Genomic DNA, 15,020 nt, shown 5'->3' with positions numbered 1-15,020 from the left:
TGTGAAAATTTCTGGATACTTTTTCAGCAAATTGTGATATACACTTTCGCCAGAAACCATTTTGATACCAACAAACGAGACGTTGACAATATTGCCATTTGATTTAAGGTTGGTTGTACCATCAACTAATGCTCTTTGCTTTAAGTCTGGAAGAAGATGATAATGACGAAGAAAATCTGCCCCAATGATTGGGCGAGACACATCAGCTATAACGAAGTTCCATTTAAAACTTCTGCGCAGACCTAAGTCTAAATTTAGAATAATGTTGCCATATGTTTTGATTTCGGTGCCGTTTGCTGCGTATAATGAAAGTTTCTGAGGTGACTTACGATTTTTGCAAGGATATACTGAAATTTCAGCCCCAGTGTCGATAAGAAATTGGATTTTTGAGTGCTTTTCGGTAATAAATAAACGACCATTATATAATTCATCCATACAAGCGGTCGGTAAACTTGTATGAGAGGAGCTTAGTTTTTTGGGGTTTCAAATTTGCATGGCTGAGTACATTTAAGTGCTTTTTCAGCGAAACGCCAATGATACCAACATAAACCTGATTCTTTCCTATTTCTTGAACTTCCTCTTGAACGAGATCGAGCTTTGAAAGATGACGTGTTTGTACGTGGTGTTGATCTTGAACGTGTCTCTAACGCATCTATACGAGAAATTATGTTGTCCAATTTACTTGATAAATTATTTTCATTTAAAGGCGGAGATATTTCGGAAACAAACATTGATGTTGAACTTGAAAAAGCTTCAACAATTTTGTCGGCTTGTAGTGCTAATTTATCAACGTCACTGGTTTCACACACGGCCAAAATACTCTTTACTTTATCTGGTAATCGTTCCAGAAAGAGTGTTTTCAAAATGTCACTACTAACCTTACCATTGGATAAAGATTTCATACGTTGAAGGTAATGGGATGGCTTTTGATCGCCCATATCCATGCCATTTAGCAAACGTTTTAATTGATGTTTCGCAGACTCAGCAAATGAATTAATGATACGATTTTTAAGTGCTTCGTATTTACCAGACGTAGGTGGGGAAACGATTATGTCTTTTACCAAAAATAGGACGGATTGGTCCAAATTCATAACCAAATATTCAAATTTTGTGGTGTCTTGTGTAATTCCACAAATACGGAAACTAGCTTCAACTTGGAAGAACCAAACTTCTGGTTCATCTTTCCAAAAAGTTGGAAGCTTTGGTGTTTTTGCAGAAGAAATTTCTGGAACATTTGTAGGCTCTGCAGGCGGTGGCAATGGATTCGATTGTGGCATCTCTTGTGTCGTGTTTCGTAATGGAATATCTTCAAAAACAGGCATGTTGATTGTAGCAATTATTTTAATATTTGTTTTGCGGGGTCACCAATTATAAATGAAGACACATTTATTTATAAAATTAAAATAATTTATTTAATGACACAAATGTAATAGATAGTTTGAAAATTTTAAATCGAATTAAAATTTATAAAATTATTTTTACAACATTAAAAATGAAATATTGATTGAAAATAATTTTAAAATACAAAGTATAATTAGTAAAGTACCTACAATGTAATGCCTCCAAAAGTAACATAAATACTTTATCTACATGTCACACAATCCGCAACAACAAACAAACTAACTAACTAAATAATTAATATTTTAACATGTAGAAGAACTCTAAATTTTTATACTACATCTTGATGAAATGAAGCAACAGACAACTTTTTTCTCCTTAACTCTCTACTTAGTCATACTACATACAGTTGAATTTTATGAAATCCTCAATACAAGCAATTAATTAGTTTCAGTATTAAATTTTTTCGAATGCATAATTTGCAAATTATGTTTTATAAATTTAAAATGTGATTACTGCGTGGCATTAATTAAAAAATTAAATGGAAATGAAAATATTGGTTATGTTTATTTGGTATATTCTTACCTTATCCTGCCGGGACAACAACATTATAATTTTTGCCTTTTAAAAAATACCAGAGTATTAAGGACATCAATTCCATTCTAAGACGGAATTGAAATCTTATTTCAAATAGGAAATTAATACCTAAATGGAATTGAAATGCTTTGAGACTTTTTATATTTTTTATTAAATCATATTTTAAGGTTCAATCTTTACTTAAAAATCGAAAAACTAAAAAGTTATAAAATCAAATGAATTACAAACTTTATCGCTAATAGTTGTTTCATTACTTGGTTACACAAAAGGAATTAAATTATAAACCAAATCTGCCTACACCACACTTACAATGTCTCTCTCTACTGGTCACAAATTACAGCATTAACAAAAAAATATATATATTTATTCCAATATTATATTAAAACTTTGTAACAATGGCAACAATTTAATATAAAAACAGAAAAATTACTATCTTTTCACACATACGGTTGATACAATAACAAAATACATGCAATACATTATCATGAATTAGGTTTTTGACAACAGACTTAGGTTTTTGGCTCTCAGTTACCTATCTAGTTGTCATCTATCCATAGGAAAACTGTTATAACCCACATTCTGAACTTTATGACAGCACAAATACGTCGTCGCAGCTTTTCATTCGGATAGAAAGTGGATATAATTTCGTAATTAGCTTCTTCAGAATAATAAAACAAAATTTTATAGCTTTTAGTTATCGGGTATCGGCGGGTTTTTTACTTGAAAATCAAATGCCAATTAATAATCAGATTAGTTAATCTAAAAATAATTCTAATCTAATGTTAATTAATTTTGATTGTTATGGGCTCTAGTTTAAACTAAGTAATTTATGAAAAGGCTGTTTGTACTTTCAGTATTGCAGACCTTAAACCGTCTAACTAGCAAATATAATAAAATAATCCACCACACAAAAACAACATTCGTAGATTAAACTTTAAATTTAGTCTTCAAGTTAAAAACCAGCCCTATATTTGTTTGTATTTTTTGCACATGTTTTAATAAATTTCTTTAATGTTTTTAAAATTTTATTATAATTTTGTCATTGTCATAATATTTAGAATGCGGTTAAAAAATGCTTTTATTTAAAAAGTATTATTTTCTAATGAAAAATATACATATTTCAAACAAAGTTTTCACTAAATATTTGTCTATCACAAAACAAGCAATCATCTAAAATTTGCACACAACTTTTTAAAATACTTATAAAAAAAAATTAAGTTTTCAAAAGTTCATTACTTACCTAGTCTTCACTAATATTTATTTAAATAAAAATATATATTCGATAACAATTTTAATTTCAAACTAAAACTACTTTCTGAAATTATACTCTAATAACTGATTCTAAAACACCCTGATCGAATTTATAATTATTAGTTTATAAATGAATTAAGTTTTTTATTGAATATTAAAAAATTAAAAGAATAAATTAAAAAAAAAAAACAATTAATTTAGTTTTTTTTAATATTACCTACAAAAAATATTAAGAAAATTTTTAAAATTTTGAAAGATATAAAAAATCAATAATTAAATACCAACATTTAAATTAAAAATAAAAAAAATGCCAAAATTAGCATTAATAATAAAAATAATTAATTTAGGATGAAAGTCACTTACCAAACTAGAAATTAAGTTAAATAAAATAATTTATATTTTTTAACAACTCAAACAAATCCCTAACAATTTTGGTTTAAAGGAAAAAGAGGAAATCTGTTATTTAATTCATACATTTTAATTTGTTTGTTAAAAACAAATACAATTAAAACCAAACATAATTAATCAATAAATACACTTGACAAAAACACATAACTCACACAAAACAACAAGGAATATAATAACAATAATGAATGAAAAACGTTGGTTTATATACATACATATATAGGAAAGTTAGTGTTAAACAAAAGATATTGAACAAAAAAAAAAAAATACAACAAAACTATTAAATAGTTTATCTTTGTATTAATCTAGCAAGGAATTAAATTGTTAACAATTTAAAGGTAGAAAGAACAAAAGTCTTTATGTTTGTTAAATACTTTTAGTATTTTCTCTTGTTTTTTTAAATTTTTATATTGAAAATTTAAAAATTCGAATGAAAATAAAAAATAGTTGGTGATAAACGTTTAGACCAGTTGGTTTTGTAACTGTTTTATCCTTATTATAGTAATGGATATTGATATCACAAAAAACACTTAATATATACACTTTATAAAACAAAAAAACATACAACACTTATTTAATACATACGATAAATATGTAATTGTCAAAACAACAACAACAAAAAAGTATAATATGTATGCCAAAACAACAGAAAATTAAATAAATACAAAAATATATATTTAATCTAAAAATAAATAAAAAACATTTTAATGAAACTGTGTTTTTTATTAATGGGGAGAGAGATTTTATTTGTGATAATGGATATATTAAAATCCTGAAATAATGCAAGGACAAATATGCCCACTTTAATTTTGTATATATGATATGGCATCTCTACATATAAAATGCAACACTGTGTATATTTTGTGCACTTGAACAATTGCGAAGAAGAAGATAATTTACTAACACAACTTGAATTAATTAAAAAGTTTAATTAAAATTAAATTTTAAAATTAGTGTAGTGTTAAAAAGGTAATAGTCGGGTGTTTCGTCCTCGAATTTCAGTGACTATTTGCAATTTTAAGGCGATTCCTAAATCAAAAGTAAGTATGTGGGTTTAATTAATTTTTTTATAAATATGACACGGTTTGATGGAGGAACAAATCTAGTTGAAGCTGGCCACAAACGGATGATTTGTGAGTGCAATTTGTTCGTGTTCGACGTCTTGTTACTTGTTAATGGAGCTGTGCGCGAACAAAATCACAAGTAATTGGATATTTTCTTCAATCACAAGTCAGGCGAACAAATCATTCCGTGTGTGGCCAGCTTTATTGGCGCCAATTAAAAAACTTAAATATGGAATTTAAATTAATAATACATTTGGACCCAATTCCCGATTTTTATTCATAATTGGTAACCGAAATGCGGTTTCGAATAAAAACGTTTTGATGTCTGCCGGTCTATGGCCGGGCGGACAAGTTTTAAACTCTGTGTGTGTCGAACACCTTTTCATAAAATAGTTTTCTTTATAGCGGGTATAATGAATGTTCTTTACAGAACAATTTTAACTGAGATTCAACAATTTTATGAATTATATCTGATGTAAAAGGTAAATTTATCCAATATACGGGCGTGTTCTAACACTCGCATAACATTTGCGATTGTAATTTGTACTCGCAAGAGATGTGTTCTGTAAATCACAATCGCTCGACTCTTTTCGAGTTAAAATCGCAAGACTATACTGTAGTGAACTGATTTATTTAGACTATACCTACCAAACTTTAAAGAAACAAAATTATGAATATAGGTATAATTTGAATTAAAACTAGTAAAATTTTCTTAAAATTGTGTTAAAAGATGTCATGCAACACGCCTGAGTTTCAGAACATGCAAAAAACAAGTTAGCCGATTTGACAACAGTGCGAGTGTCAGAACATAACTTTCTCGATAAATATAGTCTGGTGACAAAAAGCAAAATGTACCCTCATGTTCAACATAAAATTATAGGTACTTTTGGCAAAAGTTTGGTAACTATCCGGAGTGGCGCCAACAAACTAATAATTAAGCCAAAAACCAGTAAATGTTTTCAAATAATTGATCGAAATTCAATATTATGTATACTTTTATAAAAAGAAGATTTAAGAATTCCAACTAAGTTAAATCTATAAAAAATCTATGAAATTTGTTTCAAATTTTAAAATTAGAACCAATATTATTATCGTTATTTTCTTAAAATAAGAATATCCTTACAAGTTTTAATGCTAAGAATCTTAATAATTCCTTGTAGAGAAGTTTTAAATAAACATTTTGTTTTTCACACATAGAAAATAGTATTGGTCATAAAGATTATACATAGAGACAGACACTCCGTTTTGTCAAACAAAAATACAACAAATCATATTACATTGACTATCTTTGGTTTTTGACAATTACGTCACGTATCTATGTTACCCTATGGTTTTGGTTTTAATAACTGAATTTATTGATAATCAAATTCACTCTAAATTATCATATTTTTCTCATGCTACTGACAAATTTTAATAAGGTTGACAAAATTTATGTTGCTAGTGTTGAAAAAATCATTCGATAAAAAACGAAATTATTAATTTTTACATTTATATTTATTTTATCCATTTATTTATCTTTTTTTATATTACAGGCTTAAACTCAATATTTGCAATAACATCTTATAACTCACATGCAGACCATTTTTATCATTTATTTAATATATCCAATAAATTAATGTAATATGTTCAATAAATATATCAAAATATATAAAATTTAGCAAATTAAAACACAAGTTGTTTATTTCAATTCATCAATGCTGCAAATTCACATATTTTCCGTTAAAAATGCAATTAAAAATATATAAACTTGGCAGCACTTTTATGGGATGTTTTTAGCGCCATCTATTGATTGCATATTGCTCAAAATGAAAAACAAAAAATCGATGTGGCAACACTTCTCCAATTTTGGTACCCCTTTAACAAAAACAATATGGCAACTCTTTAAAAATAACACAAGAAATGTTAGTGTTGCCAGATCGAATTTTTTAAAGGGATTAACTAAATGTTGCCATATCGATTTTTTGCTTTTTAATTTCGGCAATAGGCAATCAACAGATGGCGCTGTTATTAGACTGAAACAGTGCTGCCAAGTTTGTTTGGTTTTAAACTTATTTTTCAATCATTTTAACGGCTATTTAACTAAATTGTAAACAATTTCTTTAAGAAAAACTACAAGTTTTTTTATCTTGTTATATTTCGGCTTATATTTTATTTTAAAATATTACTTAAATCATGTTATAATGTAAAATAGTTTAATGTTTGTTTTATGTTTTTAATTAAATAAAATATTTACAATAATAATTGTGAAATACATAAATAACACAAGAATTCTTAAAAACTAATAAATATATATTACTTATATATTTTAATAACAAACAAGCAAGAGGTATAATTTTAAAAATATAATTTTTGTTGTTTTCCATAATTTTATTTCTTATGATTTTCTTTATAATTGGTGTTGTGTGTATTTTTTTGTTTTTGTTTAAATGTATGTAGATTAGACGCGTTATATACGATTATGTATTAAAATATATATGTTTGTAATGTAAGTATTTTAATATTGAATGTTTAATTTCTGATTTTTTCATCTCATCTTTTTAATGCATGTTTTACATATTTTTTTGAAATCTTTGACACAAGTATGTATGTATATTTTTAATAATTATTGATTTTCATGAGTTTCAACTACAATTTAACAATTATTTTGTTTTAGTGTAATTATTTATTAGAGGTTTTTATATAAGTTTATGTTTGTTTACTTAAAACAATTTGCGTATTTTTGTAACATAAATTTGTTTAATTTCATTTAATGCATTTTTTTTTAATATTTGTTTGTTTTAATTTTATGCTCTACTACTAAGGTGTTTTGTGAAAATGATTGATATTTTTACAATAATTTGTTTCTTAATCTTATATAGTTTATTATTGTAATTTTTAAAATTGCTGTGTTCTGATTGCATTTTATTTGTTTGTTGTAAGCAAATATTTTTGGCAAATCTTTCAATTTTATACAACTTAAGACACCTTAGAATATTGCTTTTGCTCTATTTTGGTTTTATCGTATCTACACACTGATAAACTTTGTTGATTAAGCAAATAGTTTTCTTGTTTTTCAGCATTGTAATTTAGGATTTTATATTTTAATAGTAAGTAAAATAATGATGTATGATGCGACTGGGAAATAGCTAAAGCACTATAGGGTAAACTTATATTGATCAATGAAAGCCTGACACAGAGGTAAGTCCCTATATTGCTATCTCAGGGCAGCTATTCCTTTTTTTCATAGCAGAGAAATGTTTATTTTTAATTGGCTATACAAAGAAAAACTCAAACTTTGAAAACTGGAATATAGCTTTTTTGAGATTTTTATGCTATATCCAGAAAATACTATAAAATCTTCGATTCATAGCTTTAATATGAAATAAAATATTTTAAAATCTGACTAAAAGTTCTATTTGAAATATGTGAACTACGAACCTACAATAAAAATCCAAACTAAAGCGAATTTGACATGGCAAACATATATACCAAATACTATAGAATTCAGAAGAGTTCAAAAATTCATTTTTTTTATCGAAATAATAATCAGTTTAATGAATATCTATTAAACTATAAATAATTTGATACTGGCCTTAATTTAAGGTATGTATTTTATATTTTATAATCAATTCAAGTAAACAAATATTACAAAAACATTTCTGTTTTCTAAATTATCTCTGCTTCAGGACTAAAAGTTAGATTTGTAGGTTTCGGGCAGAATTTACAAAGAAACGTTGCAGTATCTTAAAGTTTTTTAAAATTAAATTCTGTTTTAATCAATTAATTATAGAAACAAAGCAATTTAATTTAAAGAAACTAAACAATATTTCCATTAAGCATTGTTAAGAGCATAGAAGGCCCACAATGTTATAAATGCTTTTCTTTTTTAAATAATACAAAAAAACTAATACAATTATCTATGAATTTTTTATGGTGTTTTGTATTTAGAAATAATTTTTGGTATAATTTAGAATGAACTCATTAAGTTAGAGTTTGAAGAAAAAATGTTAAAGGTAAATACAACTTAAAGTTGTAAAAAGTATTCAAAAAAATAAAAAATTATATACAGTAAAATTAAAAAAAAAAATTGAAATGAAATTAAAAAAAAAATTGAAAAAAATAAAATAAAAATGTGTAAAAAAATGTATGTTATAATAAAATGTAAGGTATGTATAAATATCAATAATTTCAAGGATAATTTGTTTAAAATTATGTTCTATATGAATATAGAGATAATAATATCGTATTATAAAGAGTTTCATAATTTTTAATTTTCAAGAATGTTTTAGATTTTTTTTTTTACTTTTTCAAGCTCTACAAAAATATACTTATGTGTATAAGTTTTTTTTTTTTTGTTTAAATATATAATTCGTATAATATACTTTGTAAATATTTACGTTCTAGTTACTGCTTGTATGTATTTACACTTATAGGCAACAAAACTTTTCATTCTTATGAATTTCTTTAACTTTTGTATTTGGGTATTTGTTAATAAAAGCTTCAGAAATGATAAACATTTTTTTTAACTCTTTAAATTATTCAAAATTTGCTTAGAAAAATAAATATTTTGTATACAAAATGGCAAATTTTGAACTTTAAAGTCCTGCATAACATTCAGTTTCAATTTAGTCTCATTAAGTGCCTTTTAGGAATTTATATCCATTTTAATCCTTAACTTTTGGCCATGGTTTTTTGTTTCTGTTACAGTTTGTGTGTAGTTTATTGTATACTTAGGCTACAGAATCACTGCTTTTCATATCGCGTTCACGAAAAAAACCTCTTTCGGTTTTACACTCTCGTATGGTTACAGTTTCAAAGTTAACTGTGACATCGGTGATAACAACTTTATCCGAAATGTTACATTTCGCTGGCAACCAGAAGCGCGGCGGTAAAGCTTGCGGGGATAGAGGTGTAAGGGGTTGTGATTTTTGTTTGGGCGGTGAATTTTCCAAATTATTATCGAAATGTTGATTGCGCTGGTTGTTTGTATTGTTGTTGTTGTTATTATTATTATTGTTATTGTGATTAATGATGTTGTTATTGTGATGCATGTTATTATTTTCGGTTTCATTTTGTGATTCCGCTTGAGACGACGACTCATCGTCATCATCATCTTGGCCATTATACTGTTGAGGTTTTTCCGATGGAGTAGCTTGCTCTGGCCTTGAAGCTGGTGTTTCTGGCGACAATGGCTCAGTTTCAGCTTTTAGGGGCGTGGAGATGGGTGTTGCTGTATCCACCGAACAGTGTATTTTTGAGGGTGGTGGACCATCTGGTGATGTTTTTATGGTAACACCTATTTTACCCGATTCCTTGAGTACCTCTGCTTTACGCTTTGTACCAACCTCCTTTCGACTTAAGGGTTGGTCCTCGGAACTAGAAGAATTCGTATCTGCTTCGGGTATAAAGGCCAAACTCGATGAATTTGTTGTGTTGTGGTCCTTTTGCCTCTTACTGTCACCATGTGTATGCGGCGATTCGGATCGTCTACTTGAAGTACGTTCCGCTTTAGAGCTGTGATGATGATGGTGGTGATGATGATGATGTTTCTTTTCCTTGTCCTTTTCCTTCTCTTTATCATGATGATAATGCTGGTGATGATTATGAGCACTATTCGCTGAGGCGGATGTTAGAGAGGCGGAGGAGGTTGTGGCGGCTGTTGTATTTGTTGTTGAAATTGTGCTACCTGCCGCCGCTGAGGTTGAGGCCTGGCCGGGTTGCGCATCCTCTTCGGTAAAGGTGTATTCATCATCGGATTCTGGTTCGGGATCAGGATCACGTTCTTTTTCCTTCTTTTTCGGACCACGTTTTGAGGGGGTATTAGAGGATTTATTACCTTGTTCGTAGATTTCAATAAGTCTGCGATCTAAAATGTTGACTTCGGGCTCCCAGGTGTTGTAACGTTGATTCCAGCCTTTCCATTTGACGCGATATTCCACAACGCCCTGAAAAAGTTAAAATAAAAAATGATTTAGTTTTAAATTGTATAGAATTTAATTAAATAAAAGAAATTATTACAAATTAAGATGTTTAGAAACAGTAGGCCATTTAAATCGCGGTTGGCGTAGTCGTTTTACGCCATCGACAGTCTCGTTCTAGATTAAGGAAATAGGTTTCATTTTATCTTTAATCTAGTATGAAACTATCGAAACATTAGTGCAATAGCTAATGAATATTTTGGAAATGCCCACATGTTGTATGTGTGAAATATTAAATTTGCTGCCTATATCGCTAGTCTACATCATAAATGATCATAAATGAATTTAAAGTACCTTAAACAGCAAGACTAACCCAAATAAAGGAAAACACCAACAAAATCTGTACAATTTAAACTAAACTCCAGAACCATATAGTGATTTAAATTTTCTTAAAAGATAATCAACGGATTAGTATTAGAATTTTCCAGTAAAACAAATAAAAACCCAAGTACATATTATAATACATACTAAAAGGATCATTATAGAAAATATGAAATACCTGCATAATACATGCAGGTAAATTATGCGATAAAGCAGGAACACGCAGAAATGACCATCATAAAATTCTAAGAAAACTGAAATAACTAAATATGCACAGGCATACCGAACTACACATTTAAATTAAAAACGGCGCCACCACCTTGAAATTTAAACACACTAATATTAATAAAATAAAATGGTTAAAATAATAAAAAAGGACATAAAGCATAAAAATGTATAAAATTTATTTTCAGACCTTTTACTCGAGAAGAGACAACATGTAAAATATGCATTCAATTTAAATGAATCACAATGACGTAGAACGTGCCTTATTGTTGTAATAAAACAACAGCAACAACAACAATAACCAATGAAGTGGAATAAAGGACGAAAGGTGTATCATAGGACTAATGATAAAATGAAAACAACAGCTGTAATAGGAGTAAATTCGAATATTGTTAAAAAGGAAAAAGGAACCACAAAACGACAGCAAACAACAACAACAATAACTAATAATTCTTTAATTGCACTATACAAACTGTAAATAAATAAAATAAAAAGACAAACACGAAATATGAAGAAAAATAATAGCATTTAATTCAAGTAGTGGTGCTAATTAAAAACATTTTAGCGTTTTTTATGTCAACAAATGCAAATTTTGTTTAAAAATTAAATCTATTCATAAATTTAAAATAGTTTTATTAAATTAAGAATAATTTATTATTTATAATTTATTAAAATATTATGTTATAAAACAAATATTACTTAAGGTATTTATAGACGGCAATATTGAGTATTAACACTTTTCAAATTTAAAATATTATTGAATTCAGTCGGTATTTCAAAAAATCGTTTGATATTTTTCTGAAAATGTTATTTTTATTTTATATTTTCTTGACATTTTTATTTGCCTTATTTGTTTTTATAAATACATACCCGATACATATGAAAATAAAAAGTTTTTGAATTGTTTTAAACTAATTTTCAATACCGACCGATCAAAAACTCAAGTATCATAATACAATTTCATCGTCTAAACAAAATTTGTATTAGATTTTCAAAAAATAAAAAAAATTTCATTGTAAAAACTCAACATTTGGAAGGAAAACTTCATAAAACTACTACAAGACAATATAATTTAATATCACGAGTTTTAAATATTCGCAAAAATTACTACCCAGGAGTTTATCAATAATCTAAAATAATAAATTAGTTTGGAGCTGGGTAAATGAGTCTGGCCTTTATTGCTAACCACCCGCGAAAAAAACGTATTTTTTATAAAAGCCCCATAATGGTCGTACAATTTAAGAGGCAGTGATGTGAGTTCATTTGTAAGACGGCCGAAGAAAATTGACTTGACCCCAATTACACAAATAAGACAGTCAAGTTCAGCAATATTGCGGTGTGGGCCTATTTTTCAAGGAAATTAATGGTGCTAATTCATATCAAAAATTATACTATGTATGGAATCGAATATAGATCAATTTGTATCCATACATTGAGGAAAATATGCGCCTAGTTTAGAGATTCTAGCACGACATTTATCCCACACATACCTGTAAGATTATAAAAGAGTTGCAAAATATTTCAAATAAATGATTAATTATTTAATGGCTTAAAAGATTCGTCGCTGTTAAGCAGCAATAAAAAACAAGTGCAATCCAACAAAAATGATCAAACTATTTTTGTAAAAATTAAACCTAAGTTTCCATTGTTTTGTAAATAACATAATAATAAATATTTTTAAGTTTATTTCCTAATTTCATAATTCAGTTATTTCTGTTGTTGTTAATATAAGTAAATAAAGGTAAACATCTATTAATAAAATACTAAAAAAATACACATTTATAAGATTTTCTTTTTATTTTCACCTACTAGTAAAATATTTGCTAAAGTTTCTATTGTATTGTCAACAACTGTGTATTTAAATTTTACCACCTCCTAATGTGATATAATTTTTTATTTAATGCATCAGAGAATGTCCTTCAATACCTATACATATTAGTTCAAATCTTTAAACGTGAACAGAATTACAAGTTTTATGGGTTCATATCCAAATAAATAAAATTAGCTTTGGAATTAAAATGATAATCACCCTGAATTGAATATCTAAACGTTCTGCTATTAAACTTTGTGTATTATTATATAGGAGGGAACATTTTCCATTAAACAGTTTTGCACATACAAGCACTTGTTGAATATACGATAAATTGAATTGTGCAGAACAAAATTTTTAACATTATAGACAAGGAGTAAAAGATTTAAGTAAAATCACAAAACTTATAAAATATACTGTAAATATTAACTTAAAGATAGGTATTCGGAATCTCTGAGAGCAAAGTATTTTCCGCGAAAATACACACCATATATGTTATTTATGTATTTGTTGTGAATGTTCAAAAGTTCGCATTTTCGCATGGTAAAAACGTAACGAGAATTAACATAATATTTTCAAAACAATTGATAATACAAATTCTTTTATTAGAATATAAGCGTTTTACTTATTTTATTATATTGACATTACTGAAAAGGAAGGTGTTTTTCTTGTAGTCTATACAAAAATAAATAACAAAAAAAAAAATAAGGTAGAAAATTACAGCAGATGATGAAAAATTAAGAAGCAAAAAGGAGCACGAGACAACAATAATGAAATGGACAAAAAAAACTAACAACGTAAATTGTCTTGTGTTTTTGTGAATGAACTAAACAACAGCTGCCAGCAGATGTTAAGAGGATTATTATTGCTAGTTTATATTGGTTGTTGTTGGTTTTGTTAAAATTTTGAAGCAACACAGTAAATTTTTGAAGGACTTTTCAAAGCAAGGACATTAATTTATTTTGTATTTTAATTTCACGTATAAAATTTGTAAATTAATTAACAAAGTTTACCTTTCTAATGCGTTTTTGGATTATACGCTCCGCCGCGTATACGCGATCATCCGAACTTCCCATTATGTTATCCAGTTTAAGTTTTTTTTATAAAACTTTTCTCACAAAATACAAAATTTCACTTTTTTTTGGTTGCAATAGAAATACTTTTTTTATACAAACTTATTTACATTCAAGTATTTACATAATTTGTTAAAACAAAAATTTAATATTTTTTTGTGTAAAATTTATTTTATTTACGTTTTTCTGTTTTGTTTTAAATAATACCGTGTTTCAGCACTTTTCTCAATACAAGTAGTAATTGTGTCTTCCCTCCGGAAAGGTTCAAAAACATTTAAAAACTTAAAATAATGAAAACACAAAATATGAAATAGTTGTGTGTAAGGTAAAAACAAAAAACACACAAAACGTCCTTCAGGTATTTATAGTTTTATCTCTGTTGATCTTATATTCTTTCTCATCCACTATTTATTCATAATCTTCTTTCTCTTTCCTTCTTGTTCAACTTTATTAGACACTTCCAATTTTTTCCAACATGCTTAAAATTTATGCACAAAATTTTTTTCGCTTTTACATTTATCTTTAAAATAACACTTTATACTAATTTATTTTATGGCGACCGCATGAAATGATAAATTTAATTATTTTTGTAGTTGTTTGATGCTACATTTTTAATATTTTATTTAATTTTTAGTATAAAATTTGCGGAGAAAATTGTTTACTTGAAAATTTCTACGTCTTTCTTTCACTCGCGTCGGTGTTTTTTAATCACAGTGATGCCAGAGACACAATAAAAGTAAATGACAACACACAGGGTTGTATTTTATAAGAGTTGTATTTATTGGTATGCTTTGATAATTACTAGGTACTAAAAATAAAAAGGGGAAATTTAAAGGTTTGAAAATTGTTATGGAAGTATATTAAAAAATATATTTACACGTTATTTTAAATATACGCTTGCTATATATAATTATTGTATATGTAAATTATACATGATTGCAGTATGTGTGTATTTTTGAAACTGCATATATGTATATAA

The 15,020-nt window shown here is 27.2% G+C and overlaps 1 protein-coding gene across 1 annotated transcript; it reads right to left on the bottom strand.

Moving 5' to 3' along the window:
• Positions 1–8,825: 8,825 nt before the first annotated feature.
• Positions 8,826–14,732, bottom strand: Pc (Polycomb). The gene is made up of 2 exons (XM_065505592.1): positions 13,982–14,732; positions 8,826–10,579 (listed from the first exon to the last, which is right to left on the bottom strand). Exons 1-2 carry the CDS (start codon positions 14,042–14,044, stop codon positions 9,365–9,367), a joined length of 1,278 nt encoding a protein of 425 aa, XP_065361664.1. The 5' UTR covers positions 14,045–14,732; the 3' UTR covers positions 8,826–9,364.
• Positions 14,733–15,020: the final 288 nt, after the last annotated feature.

This window comes from Calliphora vicina, chromosome 3 (assembly GCF_958450345.1).
Source record: "Calliphora vicina chromosome 3, idCalVici1.1, whole genome shotgun sequence".
In the NCBI taxonomy this organism is placed as follows: domain Eukaryota; kingdom Metazoa; phylum Arthropoda; class Insecta; order Diptera; family Calliphoridae; genus Calliphora; species Calliphora vicina.
This window is presented reverse-complemented; position numbering and strand designations above follow the sequence as displayed.

Coding starts and splice junctions, on each gene's coding strand:
- Pc (XM_065505592.1), bottom strand. CDS start 14,044: ATGGGAAGTTCGGATGATCGCGTATACGCGGCGGAGCGTATAATCCAA. Junction 10,580..13,981: donor TCCAAAAACGCATTAGAAAG/GTAAACTTTGTT, acceptor TAACTTTTTCAG/GGCGTTGTGGAATATCGCGT.